The sequence below is a fragment of the Solanum pennellii genome, chromosome 4, assembly GCF_001406875.1.
Source record: "Solanum pennellii chromosome 4, SPENNV200".
NCBI lineage: Eukaryota > Viridiplantae > Streptophyta > Magnoliopsida > Solanales > Solanaceae > Solanum > Solanum pennellii.
In genome coordinates, this window is record NC_028640.1 from 4,181,887 (window position 1) to 4,200,806 (window position 18,920).

At 31.4% G+C, this 18,920-nt stretch overlaps 1 protein-coding gene across 1 annotated transcript; it reads left to right on the plus strand.

The window, feature by feature from the left end:
- The first annotated feature begins 12,924 nt into the window (after nt 1-12,924).
- Nucleotides 12,925-16,474, plus strand: LOC107017401 (lysine histidine transporter 2-like). The gene is made up of 8 exons (XM_015217640.2): nt 12,925-13,177; nt 13,469-13,573; nt 14,179-14,457; nt 14,542-14,935; nt 15,020-15,125; nt 15,731-15,822; nt 16,021-16,089; nt 16,185-16,474. The coding sequence occupies exons 1-8, from the start codon at nt 13,002-13,004 to the stop codon at nt 16,281-16,283; spliced, it is 1,320 nt and encodes a 439-aa protein (XP_015073126.1). The 5' UTR covers nt 12,925-13,001; the 3' UTR covers nt 16,284-16,474.
- The last annotated feature ends 2,446 nt before the right edge of the window (nt 16,475-18,920 follow it).

Sequence of the window (18,920 nt, forward strand, 5' to 3'; positions counted from 1 at the left end):
TATATATATATATATATATATATATATATATATATTTCCGCTCTCCTTTCTCAGATCTCGGTCGCCACTCTCTCATATCTCGCTGACCTCTCTCACTTATACAAATAGAAACGAAATGTATAAATTGCATTTCTGTTTGTATAAAGCGAGGAATATTGTATATTTTCATCCTATACACTTATATTTATACAATACAAATATTCTTCTGCTCAATTTTCTTTTGTCTTTCTCTCTTTATCGTTTCATAGATACACAAATTATATAATTGGTCTTTGTATACAATTACTTTCTTTTGTATATGTATAAGCGAATTCATGTACAACTGATTTCTTTGTATATATATGTAGCGAATTATACAATTGTTTTTTCTTTTGTATACGTATAGCGAAATGTGCATATTTATGTTTGCTATGAAACGTAATTATGCAAATTGTAACTATAACATACAAATATAATTTGTATATTTGTTATATGTGAAAGTTACACAATTTTTTAACACTCGTATAAAATTAGTAAAAGTAATCTGGACGTTGTCCAGGCCCAACATAAGAATAGTGTATAATAGGTCATAGACTTGTGGTGCAAATATATACAATTACAAAATACTTTAAATGAAAATTAATATGTGAGAAAATAGAATGTTTATTAGTCGTACATAGCCAAACTTACCATTCCAAAGTTATATTTCTATACAATTTTTTATTGATATCTTCAAAATTAATCAAACCCCATAAGAATTGTAGATACAAATATAATTGTAGCCAAGCTCTCTCTCTATATATATAGCTTTAGGAAGGCAAACAAAAAGTTCAGAAATTTGCAAAAAATTGTAAAGGACAAAAAAATTACAAAAAAATTGCTAAGTACGATTGGGGAATCCAAATAAGAAAATTCAAAACTATTGACCAAAAAAAATTGAAGAAAATTGCTAGAAAAAAATACAGAAAAGTATGCTCACCTGAGATACTATGCAATTGCTAACTCTACTAACCACATGTAACCTCTTGTTTCCGTTGTTATGAGAAAGCCGATAGTAAAGGAATTTGGGTCAGAAAACTTCTGAGTAGTGATTTGGAAATTTCTAGCCCAGGCCAGATTTGAACAAAATCTAAGTCAGCTAAGGTCTAGGGCAATTCGGTAATGGATGGGAATATAATTATAAGTTTGATCACGTGAGTGTATAGCCAAGACGTATTGCATGTATGGCTTTACAGAATCAAATTTAGCGAGTAAAGCTTTCAACACTAATCTTGGCGTGAAGGGGTAGTTTTAGAACGTCGAAGGTGTGTTGCGAAATGGGAGCTTGGGACTCTAATTCTGAGTTGTTTCTCCGTGCAAGTCGTCAGGGCGGGGAGGCTGTGGCGGGCCAGCCGCGACTTAAATCGGGGGAAAACCTCAAAATGTTATTTTCTAGTAAAACTTTGTTCTTAAGATCTAAGGGATAACCTAAGACAGTTTCTCATCAAATTCCCACGAATTCTCGTGTCAAAGGTAAGTTAAATACTCCCATAATATAAATTTTGATTCTTAGAACTTAGGATCCTTGTTAATTATCGTTGGAATAGGATTTTGACCTGAAATTAATGATGGAAAAAGCCCTAGTTGAGCATTTGGATCATTGGTTTGACATTGGATTGATATTTTGTTATAATCACGGTAATTTAGGCCTTGATTATTGATCCTTGTATTAGTTAATTGTTTTAGACCAAGAACAAGCAGCAAGACTTCAGAAAGGGAAGGTTCAAGTGTCTTAGGAGTACTCATACTTGATTTCGAGGTAGGTGATTATTCGACTTTCTGTTGTGTTATATATGCTTGTTAATTGCTCCATTACATGCATGCATGTATGAGAATAAGCAATCATGAATCGAATCTAAGGAAATGATTAAGTATGAACAATTACATGTTATAAACTTGTTACTTGACTGTGTGACTACATGCACTGTTCATTATGGGTGAGGCTGTGATTTTGGATGTGTTGATTGGATCGGGTGTCATGCTCTGACACATATATTGAAAAAAGGTGTCATATTTCCACATACACACACACGCATGCACGCACACACACACACTGGATAAAGTGTCACGTTCCAACACACTAACAGTTTGGGTGTGGGTTCCATGAGAGAACCACTTGTGATTATTACATTCATATATACCTGTTTGATATTGGGAAATTGTATGTTGCTCCTAAAATAATAATTGAATTATGTTTTATGTGTATGTGTTTACTGTGTTATAATTACTTGCTTATGTTTTGGTTACTGGAGTAGCCACATGATCCTACCAGTACACCGTGATTTTGTATATTGATATCGCACTTGCTCTTTCTTTGTTGAGTACATGACATCTTCAAGCGCCTCCTGACAGACCTCGATTAGAAGATCATTGACCGAGACCGGATTCAAGGGTGAGCTAGTTCTTTCAGGTTGTCATGGATCCATCATTAGTTTAGTCCATTTTTTTCTGTCTCAGACTACATATTTAGACTTTTACTTATGTTTAGTTTTCGGGGTTCACTCCCTTTTTTTTGACCTGTTGGTTAGTGGAGTTTTTTGGTACAATAACTCTCAGGTTTAGGGATTGAATTTTCGCGAGGTTTATGCTTAGTTGTGTTGTTAAACTTTTAGAGTTTATGGAACCTCATTATTTATTTTTTGATTTAAACCAATTTCTCGTATTTTTAAATGGTTTAGTTTCTTAAGTTGTGTTAGTCGGATTATAATAGTGGTTCTCCCGTCAGAGAGTTAATGGATGCCCATCATGACGGTTAGGATCGTGACAACACCAATTAAAAAAAAGCAGAGAAGAGAACAGGGCCAAGAAATGGAGGTATTTGACGGTGATGTACTTTGAAGGGGCATTAAGGTTGATATGCTGAAAAGATAGACATGCAAATGTAAAAATATCTGAAATAACCTTGAAATTATATTCAATGTTTTCTCAAGGAAGCACACACTTTGACAGAGAAGTGTGTGCAATTCCTTCTTAATATATATAAGTATTTTTTAAGTGTTTGAATTGTTGTTACCTTGTATTATATCATATTGTATTGTTAGTTTAAATAATATATTTATATTTTTATTGTTACTTAAATTTTGTTGTATCATATATTCATATCATATTTATCATTTAATGATTTAATTCCGTATAACAAAAAATTTTATTATGTGATCGTGTTATCTGATTTATTATTTATTAATCATATTCTATGTTTTATCGAGTTCAGAAATTAAAGGGTGAAAAATGTTAACAAAAATTTTAAAACGGTATATAAAATTTGTTATTAATCAAAACGGCAAAATCGCTGACGAAGTAGCGATGTTGGCCGCCGGAAAAAGGAAAATCGCTGCTGTCGCAACGATTTGTTAATTTGATTTCTTTTTTAAAAAAAATTAAACAAAATCGCTCCCAAAGGAGCAATTTTCAAAATAAATCTTTTTTTTAAATAATTTTTCTAATGTCGCCGCCTCAGCAGCGACTTAAGTTTAAACTTTTTTTATTATTAACTTTTGCTTCTTCTTTTTTTTAAAAAAAAAAGTTTAAATCAAATTTTTTTTTTATTTTTTAAAATCAAATCCCTGTCAAGGCAGCGATTTTTAATTAAATTTATTTATTTATTTTTTAAAATCAAATTGCTAAATTTATTTTTTTGATTTATTTGATTTTTTTAAAAAAAATTAATTAAAAATAGCTGGTGATATAAAAAAAATTGATTCAAACTTCTTTTTTTTTTAAAAAAAGAAGCAAAAGTTAATAATAATAAAAAATTATACTTAAGTCGCTGCTGAGGCGGCGACATATTAAAAAGATTATAAGAAAAAAAAAATTATTTTGAAAATCGCTTCTTTGGGAGCGATTTTGTTTAGTTTTTTTTATTTTTTTAAAAAATAAATTTAACAAATCGGTGCTATAGTAGCGATTTTGCTTTTTCCGGCGGATAAAATCGCTACTTCATGAGTGATTTTGCCGTTTTGGTTAAAAAGAAATTTCATATACCGTTTTGGAATTTTTGTTAACAGTTTTCATCATTTAGGCTCCGGACTCATGTTTTACCCTACTTCTTAATAGTAATTCTAACCCTACATATTTTTTCTTGTAGGTTTATCATTTAAATTATTAATGTGTAACATTCCGTAATAATATATAATCATTCAAATGGTATGTTAAAATAAAATAATACATTAGGAAATAATGTATAATATTCCGTAATGATATATAATCATTCAAATGTTATGTTAAGATAAAATAATACATTACAAAATAATATGTAACGGAACAATCATCCAATCAGGGGCAGACCACACATAGAGTATCGGGTGCTCACACACCCATTAACTTTCCCAGAAATTTTATATATGTGTATTCATAAAAAAAATATTAAAAAATTGATATATTATATTCGTGAATACCTATCAATCCAACAATCTGATGGGCGCGTTGGTCCTCAAACTAAAGTTAAAGCGCGTGTCGCCTTGAGTTCATGGGTTTGGGTTTGGGTAAACCAAGCTAGCGTTTGGCCATAGATTTCTAAATATTCTTGGCAAATATTATTTGAGTGAAATTTTACCATGTGTTTGACCATAGGATTTGGAAAATATATTTCACCTTTTTAGAAAAATATGATTTATACCCATAAGTTTTAGAACTATCAAAACTAACGATATGTTTGTATTACAAGTCACTTGGATGTTCGTTACGACAATAACAAATAGTGTCCATGATACTAAAGCAATGTGATAATTTGGAGTCAGTGCAACAAACATCATTACATACATCGTGAAGTATACATAGTGCATGACTTTGTTACCTTGAGCCAATTTTTCATCATTTCATCAACAATCAAATCATTACTTAATATTCAGTAAATATTTCATCAATATTTTGGTGTTCTACGTAAAAAAAATATGTAATACAACGCAAGCAACTACTATAGAGGGTATTTTTGTAAAAGATAAAAATTTGGGGTAAACATTTAATTTTTAAAAGATCCCAAATAATGAGATTTGACCCAAATACTAGAAAAAACTAGTATTTGGAAATTTGAAATATTTGTCAAATAATGGCAAATTATATGGACAAACATTATTTGCCAATTTTTTTTCAAATATTATTTGGGAAATCTAATGGTCAAACGGGCCCCAAGTACTTTTTTAATTGAGAAAAACAAAAGCTAAATATTTTTCTGACATTTTCATTTACTAGCTAAACTATCAAAATTATAAATAAGCTTTTACAAATGTGAATTTTATGCCATTTGGACTAAAATAGATATTTCCTCCGTTCCATTTTCTCAATTATTCATTCTATAAATAATTGATTCATAATACTTGTCATTTCATAAAATTAATGCATAAATTAGCATATTGTTTCCCTTTTTATCCTGGTTTGACCAATTTAATAAGTTAAATAAACTATTCATATTCATTCGATAAATTAATTAATTCATATTCATTGATTGAAAATTTGAGTTCCAAAAAAAATAAAATAAGAGTAGAAGATTAAAGTTACATAATTTCTTAATGCAAATACAAAGTAAAAAAGTGACATATAAAATAAAACTAAGGAAATAAGGTTTATCCTAATTGTATTTAGAGATAAGCAAAAATTCGTTAAGATAAAGTTGGTTAAATTTCGAAACAAGCAAACCAAAAATTGAATATGTTTGAATAAAGTAATCACGATTTTAAAATAATATCAAATTTATAAAGAATTACCACAATTTTCTCACACTTCTCTCATCATCTATATTTCTCAACAAGGAATTACTATTCAATTTGAGATATTAGAAAAAGTAAAACTCTTAAATTATGAAACATAATTAATAAAACTTGCGTGAATAACAATTTAAACATTTGAGTATAGTTCAAAACTAAAATTTAGAAATTAGTTTCTTTTTAACTTAAAATCTTCATTTTAAAGAGAAAAGCATCGATAAAGTCTGTCACAATCCTAACTTCTTTGCTATACTCTGGAGATAGAATAAAAACCAAAATACCCTTTAAATCCTAAATTCTTTGCTATATTTTGGAGAAAAGAAAAAAAATCAAATATCCTTTAGTTAAACTTTTTAAATTTTGTATCAAGTAAACCATGATACTAGGTCAATACGTTTGAATAAAGTTATTAGCTTGTTCTTGAATCTATGATGAACTTGAACTTGAACTTTATCTTGATCTTGACTTTTATTTAAATTCAAGGGCTTCAAGCTTGTTCTTGAATTCGGTGGTCTTGATCTTGATTGTTCATGAAACTTGAATGCTTGAATTCTTAAACTTGTAGCTTTGTAGAGAATTAAATGGCGTTTGTATCACATATTTCCTCTAGCTTCTTGTTTAGAATTTTCTGTCCCTTTTCTGAATTATGAGGACCCCTATTTATAGTTTTAGAATAGAGGAATTGTGATTGGAATAGGATTTCGTTCGGCCAATCAGATTTAAGTGACATGGCATATGCGCTTTATGGAGCGGGCTTGTCATCTTTGACACATGTTATGATTCTATTGGTTTCTTATTTGACTTGGCATGCCACATCATTTGCCCACATGGCACCAAGATGGGTTGTAGAATGAGATGAAATTGGGCTTAACAAATTGGGTTCATCCATTGTAGCCCAAATCAATTAATTTAGACGTTAATTAAATCCACATTTATTGGACTTAAATATTTAACTCAAATATATCAATCAGCAATATTTATTTGAATTAATATATTTACGAATTTAATATAATCCGAATCATTTTATAAATTTATATTTAATAAATTTTAAATGATTACAAATGCCTCCTGCTTCAGGTCTTGTCGAGATATTTTATCTTTTAGAGACTAGGCTTGAACCGTTTACCAGTTATTAAATTTACCTTAGTTAAAAATGAATTATAATTGAATTAGGAATTGTAATCCTACTCAATTTCATTTTCATTTTATTGTCTTAGTCAAAAGGAATTGTAATTGAACTAGGAATTGTAATCCTACTCAATTTCATATTCCTATATATGTTTTATTGCCTTAGTCAAAAGAAATTGTATTCAACTAGGAATTATAATCCTACTCAATTTCATATTCATATATATGTTTTATTGCCCAAGTCAAAAAGGAATTGTAATTGAACTAGGAGAAGAATTTTATCCCACCAAATGAAATCTATAAATAGATACATTGTCTCCACAATTTCATCTTCAATTACAGATTGTGAGCCTACGACGAAAGTGGCATACTCAAGGTAATTTTTCTCTTTTTGTAAAAAAAAAATTTCGTCACTTTTTTACAGCTTGACATGTCTGTCGTAGAAAATTCATATCTCGTTATAGAAAAATCAAAATCATGAACCGTTTGATTTTTCAGAAACTAGGATTTTCGATCTCTAACATATCCAAAATTCAAAATTTATTACCTTCAAAATCTTTCTAGATGATTTTTTGAATTTAGCTTTAGATTCTGCCATGCTAAAAAAATTTCATATTTGTGTGACTTTACTAAAAATCTCGTGTCTTGACGTAGGAACGACGAAATCACAATCCGCTTGATGATTTCGAATCTAGACACAAAAGTTTACAGCATATCCAAGATTCAAGATTTAATACCTTTCGAGTCTCAAAAATCTTGACAGGTAACAATCTTTCCTTCACTTGTATTTTCCTTTTTTTTTTGTTTTTTTTTGTATATCAACAAAAGCAATTTTATATTTTACAGAGGCTACATACTGGAAAGATTTATCACACAAAAATGTGTTTAACGTCGCTGCCTTGAAAATAAACTCAAGGTATTACAAGGTCCCGAATGCTTAACCAACTTGAAGCTTTACTAGAATACCGTGTAAAGCTCGCGCCTTGAAAATAAACTCAAGGTGTTACAAGGTCTTGAATGCTTAACCAACTCGAAGTTTACTAGAATACCGTGTAACGCTCCCGCCTTGAAAATAAACTCAAGGTGTTATAAGGGTTTTCCCCTCCATCGACCCATCAATACTTCGTACAAGTCTAAAGTTTGATGAGACAAAAGATAAAATAAAATACATATCGCTTTGACTTTCACGCGATAAATCAAGTGGGAACATTTTTTTTAAACTCATGCAACTGAACTAAGAATATGGTTCTAAGCGCCTACGTACCTTAATGAATAGGATCAAGCCACAACGTAGTTTTGGGGGATTTGAGTGATTTTTGATTATTTTTTTTTTGATTGTGTCGTACACAGTTTATACTCTTGCGGGCCAAGAGTGACATGCAGTTTAGGGAGCATTTTAAATTAAAGATTTAGCTCAAATTTAAAGAGCTTTATGATATATAGTTTAGACTCGTGTCTCAAGAAGCATTTCAACTTGATGATTTAACTCAAACTTGAAGATTTAAGGGACATATAGTTTAAGCTCGTGTTTCAAGGAGTATTTCAACTTGAAGATTTAACTTAAACTTGAAAATTTAAGTGACACACAGTTTAAGCTCGTGTGTCAAGGAGCATTTCAACTTTAAGATTTAACTCTAACTTGAAGATTTAAGTGACATACAGTTTAAACTCATGTTTCAAGGAGCATTTCAACTTGAAGATTTGATTCTAACTTGAAGATTAAGTGACATACAGCTTAAGCTCGTGTTTTATGGAGCATTTCAACATGAAGATTTAACTCAAACTTGAAAATTTAAGTGACACACAGTTTAAGCTCGTGTTTCAAGGAGCATTTCAACTTGAAGATTTAACTCTAACTTGAAGATTTAAGTGACATACAGTTTAAACTCATGTTTCAAGGAGCATTTCAACTTGAAGATTTGATTCTAACTTGAAAATTTAAGTGACATACAGTTTAAGCTCGTGTTTTATGGAGCATTTCAACATGAAGATTTAACTCAAACTTGAAGATTTAAGTGACATACAGTTTAAGCTCGTCTTTCAAGGAGATTTCTACTTGAAGATTTAATTCTAACTTGAAGATTTAAGTGACATACAATTTAAGCTCGTATTTTATGAAACATTTCAACTTGAAGATTTAAGTGAGATACAGTTTAAGCTCGTGTTTCAAGGAGCATTGTAACTTGCAGTTTAAGCTCATGCGTTAAGGAGCGTCTAGATATACATTGACTCTTCAAAGTCATCTTCGAATGCAGACTTCCCCCCACTTTGAAGTTCTTCTATATCTTTATCTTCATGAGATCCATAGACAAGAGATTGTTGATATTTTCTTAAAGTCATGCTTAATTCCATGTCATGTGCACGAGTTGCCAACTCTTCAAATGTATTAGACTTTAATCCTTGCAAAATGTATGAAGACCCCAATTCATACCTTGGATGCACATTTCAGTGCTAGAATTTTCACTAAGGCAATCTTTGCAGTTGAGGCTCAGACTTCTCCAGGGATTAATAAAGTCAACAACTAACTCATTTTCACCTTTACGAGCCTTTGCAAGTTCCATCATACTAACGACACGTCTCGTGCTATAGAAACGATTGAGGAACTCTTGCTCTAATTGCTCCCAACTATCTATAGAATTAGGTTGAAGATATGTTTACCAATCAAAGGCAATTTCTTTGAGAGATCGAACGAACTCTTTAACATGATAATCACCATACGTCTAGCAGCATTGCAAGTCTCAATAAAATGCGCTATATGTTGTTTGGGATTTCCTTTTCCATCAATTCTTGAAGCTTGGGAGGTAGATAGCCCTCAGACATTTTCAAGTTATTAATCCTTTGTGTATATGGCTTTGCATATATGGAAGAAAATTTGGATGAAGACTCGAATTTGTCTTTGATAGCCTCTATGATAAAGTTCTTCAATTGATCAATTGGAATCAAACCTTCATCTAAGATAAGAATCTCTTTGATCTTTGTTTGGTTTACGCAAGACTCTCCTTCATCTTGAATTTTAGAAACCTTCAGAGGTGATTGACTTGATCTTCTTTCAATCATGTTATCCATCTTATTTATTAGCTTGAAAAGTTTAGCATCTTGCTCGTGTGCGCACTTTGTTAGGCCATCAATTGCTTTAGTTAAGGTTGCTAGTTGTTCTTCTATAGTGGAAGACATTTTGCTATTTATTAATGCTTAAAAAGTTGAGATGAGAGGTAGAGATGGTCCCACTGGGCATGCCAGAATTTGTAGACAGTAAAATTTGCGTCGAGAAAACAATAATCAGGAACGGAAAATTATAGCAACAATTGATTTTATTGTTTCAAATGCGAGTGTTACAATCTCTATGATTTTTCTGAATTTGCCTTTTCAAATGTAAATTCAAGGGCTTTAAAGCTTGTTATTGAATCTATGATGAACTTGAACTTGGACTTTATCTTGATTTTGACCTTTATTTAAATTCAAGGGCTTCAAGCTTGTTCTTGAATTCGGTGGTCTTGATCTTAATCTTTCTTGAAACTTGAATGCTTGAATTCTTAAACTTGTAGCTTTGTAGAGAATTAAATGGCGTTTGTACCACATATTTCCTCTAGCTTCTTGTTTAGAATTTTCTGTCCCTTTTTTGAATTATGAGGACCCCTATTTATAGTTTTAGAATAGAGGAGTTGGATTGGAATAGGATTCCGTTTGCCAATCAAATTTAAGTGACATGTGATATAGGCTTTATGGAGCGAGTTTGTCATCTTTGACACATGTCATGATTCTATTGGTTTCTTATTTGACTTGGTATGCCACAACATTTTTTCAAATGGCACCAAGATAAGTTGTAGAATGAGATGAAATTGGGCTTAACAAATTGGGTTCATCCATTGTAGTCGAAATTAATTAATTTAGACTTTAATTAAATTCATATTTATTAGACTTAAATTTTTAACTCAAATATATTAATCAACAATATTTATTTGAATTAATATATTTACGAATTTAATATAATCCAAATCATTTTATAAATTTATATTTTATTTCGAATTTAATATTTTTTAATATGAAGGAAGAAAATAAAAGTTCTCATAATCTTTCGCCACGATAGATGGAAAAAAATTGTATATTTGACAAAACATTTTCTAAATATACTCACATTTATTAGGAAAAAAGGTTGTCTTTCTTAAAATAAAATTTTATAATTTTTTAAAACATTTTGCACCGTTGTCTTTACTTTCCCTAACTACTCACATTGATTAATTTTTTATTTTAAAATGAAGAAAATATTGTAAATTAAAATTCTACATAATAAAATTCCTAAACGTCAGTTCCTCTATTTCCATTGAAAAATGGATGGTCCTTAGTATTTGTTATTCCACAAAATAAATACATAAATAATATTACTTTTCCTATTTTATTCTCGAGGGTTACTCATTCTATCTCTAATTATTTGTTCAGTTTTTCTTTTTTACCTATTCCTTTTTATTTATCCATTTTAACAAACAAAAAGAATACAAAAAGAATGAATTATTTTATCTATTAATACTATCAATGTTCCCCTTGTTTCTTGGTATGTAAATAGGAGTTTTAGTAATTCTAAGGACCTTAGTAATTTTAATGAACGGCAAGAAGTTTAATCAATAATTCTAAGGACCTTAGTAATTTTAATATATAGAGAGTATAAATATGTGAGAATTGAGAAATACATCCTTAATCATCTATATTCCTCAATAAGGAATTATTATTTCGTTTGAAATGTGGAAAAAAAATAATACTCTTAAATTAATAACATAATTAATAATTACACCAATATCAATTTAAACAATTATTATTAAGAACTATTCTTCAAAGTATTAAGAGAAAAACATGAACAAATAAAGATTGTTACAATAACTTTTACAAAACAATTTTGACCACTTCAAATTAAAGTTCTAATTATCCCCCTATTTATTAGTGTTTTGGTTTCTTATTTAGTGTTTCTTTATTTCATTTTATTTAATATTTGAAGAGTCAGGTAATTTTTTCTACTATGATTTAATAAAATATTTTGCATTTTGGATAGTACTTACAAACATGTACAGTTTCTTAAAAAGAAATTTGCAAAATCTATGTTTAAATACCTTTTGATTTATTTACTTGTTTGGTAATAATTAAGAGCATTTTGTCTAACCACACAAAATAATTCAAAAATTATAAGCGCATTTTGTTTGACCAAACTTTTATCATTTATTACTAATATTTTTTTTGTAATCTCTGAAATATTTTTAGCATTTAATTATCCCTTTATTCCGCATTTTTCTAAAAATGTAAAACTACCTTTAAATTTGTAACTTCTTGTAAATGAATTTAAAATACTTGTTTAACAGATTTTACCAAACGCACTAATTGTTAATTATTTTAACATTTCTATCCAAATATATATTTATTGTATGTTTGTAAAATCAGCGTCTAACATATTAATGGTATGAAACGACAATGAAGTAACATAAAAAGTTTCATTTAGGATACCGATCGATTTGGTCATGTACTGACCGCGTCATAACCTTCATATTTTCTTCTAATTTTATCTTTACTTATTATTTAATAATTTTATAATATTCTTTATCCTACCTTTTTAAGATAATTCTATCCTTTATCCTTCTTTTTTTTTGATAAACTTATCATTTAAAATTATTGAAATATAAACGTTGTATTGAAACAATACAATACTTTATCAAATATTATCAAATATGTGTAACAATCAATAACCGTAATCCATGTTATCAGCCTCATTAAAGTGTTTTAGTTCTACTACTTAGAAATGTTAGAAAAGCAAAAAAATAAAATAAAAATTATAAATGTAAATTTTATTTGTATTTTGGACCAAAATAGATAAGCTTTATTCAATTATCCTAATTTCGAAATACGAAAAAATCAATGCCAATTAAATATGGAGTTAGTTAGACTTTGGATCGAGTAAACCACAATATTAGGGCAATATGCCTACACTAAAGTAACCACAATTTTTAAAAATAATATCAAATTTATCATAATTTATAAATTTATTATATTTCAACCTAGTCTAATCTCTACCTATATATATATAGATGAATTTTTCCCCCTTAAATCATCTATATTCCTCAATAAGGAATTACTATTCAGGTTGAGATATAGAAACAAAGGAAAATATTTTCAAGTATGGGAAGTAGTAAAAGTTCGGAGAGTAATAATAACAATACTAAAAACGTCGATGATTGGCTACCAATCACATCAAATAGGACTGCAAAATGGTATTATTCGACGTTTCATAATGTCACAGCTATGGTTGGTGCTGGTGTTCTATCTCTCCCTTATGCCATGTCTCAAATGGGATGGTATGTATTTTCTTCGAATTCTACCACTTTTCGATAAGATAGTAGCGTAATTATGTAACTGTGTGCACCATTTATAAAATTTCTGGCTCTATCACTGAGTTTATGTTCATATGGTATAAATATAATTTATATAATTGTAATTGAGTAATTTTTTTTAGAGATAAAAATCTTTTAAATTGAGTGATAACAATTATATTTCATAAACATATGTAGGTATATATTGTTAAATTTTGATATAATATGATTATTTTTTTTTGAATTGATTTTTCAATGTTATATTTTTTATAATAGGTATTGGGGAGGCGTAGTATTGCTCACATCATGGGTGGTAACGTTATATACATTATGGCAAATGGTGGAGATGCATGAGATGGTACCCGGAAAAAGATTCGATAGGTACATAAATAAAATAGAATAAAAATTCAATTCATCCAATTTTCACTAAACTTTTAATGTCTTTATTATTATAAATCTTATACGAGATTTCACCTTATTGATGAGAGTCTGATATTACGAAACTTTCAATCGTTGATCTTACTATTTCACTATTTTCATCCCAGAAGGAAGAGATATCGACATTTTCAATCTCACAAAGAATTGTCATAAACACTCGTATACATGAAACCAATAAGATAAATGTTCTCATCTTGGACACTTACTTTCATAAGTAAATTGTAAAATAGTTTTTGATATATATAAGATTTTTAAAATTATTTATAGAAAAAAACAATATATTATGTATGTATAATAACAAAATTATGTATATTATTTATTGGTTTGGATCGGAGACACAGAGGTAATCGGTGTCCATATGAATGAAGGAGTTCCAGATTCAAACCCTAAACACCATGGATACTCTTAGTAAAATTTTTGGCTCCACCACTGAATGAGAGTTCGATTCTCACATTGTAGATCATGATTAGACTAAATCGATGAATGAACGGTTTAATAATTGACTGGATTATAATTTCATGAGCTAATTTTATCGTGGTCTGTGTTAGGTACCATGAGTTGGGGCAAGAGGCTTTTGGTGAAAAGCTTGGTCTGTGGGTTGTGGTTCCTCAGCAGTTGACAGTAGAAGTTGGAGTGAACATATTGTATATGGTGACTGGTGGGAAGTCACTGAAGAAGATTTATGACACTGCATGTCCTACTTGTAGTCCACTGAGGACTACTTATTTCATCATGATTTTTGGCTCTGTTCATTTCTTTCTTTCACATTGTCCCAATTTCAACTCTATTTCTTTTGTCTCTTTCCTTGCTGCTGTCACATCTCTTAGGTAACTTCATTTCTAGTATGTCGTATTCCTTTCTCTCTCGTATGTATCTGGATGTCTGATGTTGACAATGTGATGATTGTGTAGTTACTCAACGATAGGATGGGGAGCATCAGTACACAAGGGAATAAGTCCAGAAGTTGAATATGGTCCAAGGGCTTCAACACAAATAGGAAGAATGTTTAATGGATTTCAGGCATTAGGTGAAGTTGCATTTGCATATGCTGGACATAATGTTGTCTTAGAAATTCAAGCAACTATGCCATCAACACCAGAAAAACCATGCAAAAAACCAATGTGGAAGGGAGTTATTGGTGCCTATATTATTGTTGCTATATGTTATTTTCCAGTTGCTTTTGTTGGCTATGCAGCTTTTGGTAACACTGTGGAAGACAATATCTTGATCTCCTTAGAGAAACCTGCTTGGCTTATTATAATGGCGAACGCGTTCGTCGTTATTCATGTTATTGGAAGCTATCAGGTTAAACTTATTTCATATTGACTACTCGATAGAATTTGGACTATGTGATGTGCGTCTAATTCACACGTTATTTTTTTTTCCCAGATATTTGCTATGGGTGTGTTTGACATGGTAGAATCTTACATGGTCAAGGGACTGAAATTTGCTCCGTCTAAAATACTACGATTCACTGTTCGGACTGTTTATGTTGGTATGTCTCTATTATTATTTTATTTGATATATTGAGCTCGTGTGATCATGAAAATTAAATTTGAGAATTTTTTTTTTTTATAGATGTGAAATGGTATTTAAAATGGGAAAAAAGTTAAACATATCGTCAAAGTATCATAAATGGTATGCAGATATTCTCCGTCATATTTTTGAGACATTGGTGCCTCTGTTGTCCAAAAACTAGAACATATATATCCTTCATACTAACGGACATACATGTGTCATAATCTTATTCACTAACTCGACGTTTATTAAATATTGGATCGACGAATAACATTGTGTCATGTGTCCCTATTTAGTCTTCCGTTAGAGCGAATAGCATATACGCTCTAGTTTTTGAATGGTAAAGATACCAATGTCTCAAAAGTATGACAGAAGATATCTATATACAATTTTCGACAGTTTAGGAGTATATTTATCTCTTTTTCCTTAAAAATTGTAGTTATTTCTAAATTTTTGTGAGTGGAAGCAACTTTTTAGAATTTTCCAAGTTGAATCATAACTAATTTTATGATAAACATGATTTGTTTTCAATAATCAAATTATCACTTATTAAATGTTTTATTTTTTGTATTGCATGTGCAGCCTTAACATTGTTCCTTGGAATGACATTTCCATTTTTTGGTGGACTACTTAGTTTCTTTGGAGGATTTGCATTTGCTCCTACTACCTACTTTGTAAGCCAAATATCTTGTGTCATTTCTACACCTCATATAACTAAAATAGTATTGGTGATCGATGGATTACAAAACCAAATCTTTCAAAAATATTATTAGTTAATCTGATTATCGATTTTGCATATTATATATCGATAACTTTTAAGTCAAATTGATAACGTTCACATTCGAATCAAATCTTTTTCTCTATTGTTGTAGCTTCCTTGTATCATGTGGCTTGCCATCTACAAACCTAGAAGATTTTCATTGTCTTGGTGGACCAATTGGGTATGTTACAAGAAAATTATTTTTGAGAAATTGATGAAATCTAATTGTTTGTATTGTTAAAATTATAATTTTGTCTTCATTTTTTTTTTATGTAGATATGCATCTTGATAGGTGTTCTTCTGATGGTTTTAGCTCCAATTGGTGCCTTGAGACATCTCATACTGCAGGCCAAAACTTACAAGTTCTATTCATAGATAGGGTCATTTGGAAATTAGTTTTAAAATAATAACAAATAAATTTCCTCATGACAAACAATTAGTAGTATTTGTCAGAATAGAGATAATTAGTTAGGTAGATCACTCATTAAATTATTTTTAGTTTTATGTTATTGTTGCAGAATCTTTATTTTTAGACATAAGAGACCTGCAAAGATCTATTTCTTTTATTCATTTTTATAAATGGTTGAGATATCGTAATTCCTCATGTTGTTTCAAATGTCTTGCTATTTTTAGTTTAATTATTGTATTAGTACTTTGATATTCCATATCAAATCATGAAATCTTAGGGGATATTTAGGTGATTCTATATTCCGAATTCGTATTTAAAACTTTTGATTAAAAATGGAGGCGTATTTTCTCTACTACAATATTTGACTATGATAAAATAGGATAGGGCAACAAAAATGGGAGATTTAGCTAACCCTACATGTTTAACTTCAATATATCGATTGTTAGAGGTATTTACCCTAAAAATATAATGAGGTTTCTATCAATTCAACTACTTTGGTTTCTTTTATTACTATATATAAGTTAGAAAAATTAAACAAATTACTTTTGCTCAAGGGAAATAGACTATTATAGTAAAAAGAACAAATTATATTTTATTATGTTATAGCACATTTAACGCATTTTTGAAGTTACTAATCGAACTTATTTTATATTTAATAAATAACTACTTTTAATTTATAATCTATTCAAGTGACCTAATAGTATAGAAAGTTTTTTAATATTATATCATCTAATTTCAAAACAAAGTTATTCCGCGGTTAATACCTAGTGTCACGGACTTAGAGTATTTGCTAAGACTTCGTGCGGCACTTGAAAACTTACTCCCGAATCTTTCACGATCTTGTAAGCTCAAGTAAGCCTTTAAGACTCGGAACGCTAAGAGAATGCAAAGAAAGACTTAGAAAGAGCAAAAGAGAACTTTAGAAGAAGACTTGTATTACTTTGGAAGACTTGCTTACAACTTTGCTTGGTTGGATGCATTTACAAATGAGAGACCCTTCTATTTATACTACCTCCTAAGGGACTAAGTGTAAATAAAATTTACTTACAAGTCCTTCTAATAATTACACTTTGGTCCCTATTCTAGAAAAGTCTACACTTTCTAGAATATGCCAAATCATTCAAGAAAATATCTAAATTATTCTAGAGAATTCTAAGGAATTCTCTAATCTTCTTGATTAATCTAGAAGGTTCTAGAGTTCTCCGCAAACCTCTCCACAACTCTAGACCCTTCCACCTCTTCCGGCGCAAAATTTAACTAGGATGTGGCGGGACGTTACACTCTCCCCCACCTATTGATGCGACGACCGCATCGCACGTCATTTCAGCAGTGACCGAGTCTCATCTTCTCGTATGCGCGACCAATAGTCCATTGACTCGATCAATGCCCTCATGCAACTCTTTCAATTGCTTCTTCATCTCTTCTAACTCAGTCTCACTATCAACCTCCTTCCTAGGAGGCAAGCGCCTCGGCGACCTCTTTGGCATCACAACATTGTTCCCTCTTGGGACCTTCTTCAGGCACTGTGGCAGGGACTTCTTAGCACCATTTTCTTCCTTCGAACTTGTAATGGTGGTTACAACTGTCAACTTCTCCTTCTTGGGGTTTTCCTTGAGTTGCATGGCCGTTAGTCGTACTTGTCCTTCCGTCTTTGGTGCCTTACCTAGGGAAATCATGCATGTTCCTCCTTGCTCCATGATCATAAGTCGTTGGAGGTAAGGATTGATCACCGTATGACATGCCTGGAAGAACTCTTGCCCAAGAATTATATCAAAGAGATCTAAAGGAGCGACATTGAAGTTGGTTTTACCTTGCCACTCGCCTAGCGTGATGCTTACTCCATGCGCGACTCCACTCACGGGAGTTCGTGGTGCATTGACCGTCCTAAGTTGGGTGTTACTTGGACTGTATCGCATCCCCAACCTTGTTGTTGTCGTCTTGGTCATGATATTGACCTCTGCACCTGTGTCGACCATAGCACGAGCGGGTCTTCCATTGATCGTGATGTCAACATACTGCGCGCCGCATGCCTTTGGCTCCGCATGCCTTGGTTCCGCATGCCTCTACTCCTCATGCCTCGGCTTCTCTTGCCTTGGTTTTGCATGCCTCGGCGGCTTCGGTGGTTGCCTGGTGATAGCTCCGCATAGACCTATCAAGCCCAACTGCTTAGTCTCCACGACTTGACCTTGCTTATGTGCTTTCTTAGCTTTCCGCTCTCATAGGACAGCACCAAGGCTCTTCAGTTCAGGGAACCTTGCATAGCCATGCGGTCCACCGCATATGTAGCAACCATCTCCCTTGGCAACCTGTGTCTTCCTCACCGTGTTGCCATGTTCTCCAGACTTCTTGCCGTTGGACCTATAGGTATCATGCTTCTGAGGTCGTTGCTCCTTGCATTGCCTCTTGGGTTGTGGTCGTTGTTCCTCGCATTCGCCACGATCTTCCCCACCATTATCATGACTACTACTTACGCCGTCCCCTCCGGCACTGTAAGGCTTCTCCTACCTGAAGTCTGTCAAAGCTTCGGCCTGCGTGATGGCTTCATCAATCGTCCTGACCTGTCGGCGTTCCAACTCCGTCCTGGCCCAACTATGCAGCCCATC

Coding starts and splice junctions, on each gene's coding strand:
- LOC107017401 (XM_015217640.2), top strand. CDS start 13,002: ATGGGAAGTAGTAAAAGTTCGGAGAGTAATAATAACAATACTAAAAAC. Junction 13,178..13,468: donor GCCATGTCTCAAATGGGATG/GTATGTATTTTC, acceptor TTTTTATAATAG/GTATTGGGGAGGCGTAGTAT. Junction 14,936..15,019: donor ATGTTATTGGAAGCTATCAG/GTTAAACTTATT, acceptor TTTTTTTCCCAG/ATATTTGCTATGGGTGTGTT.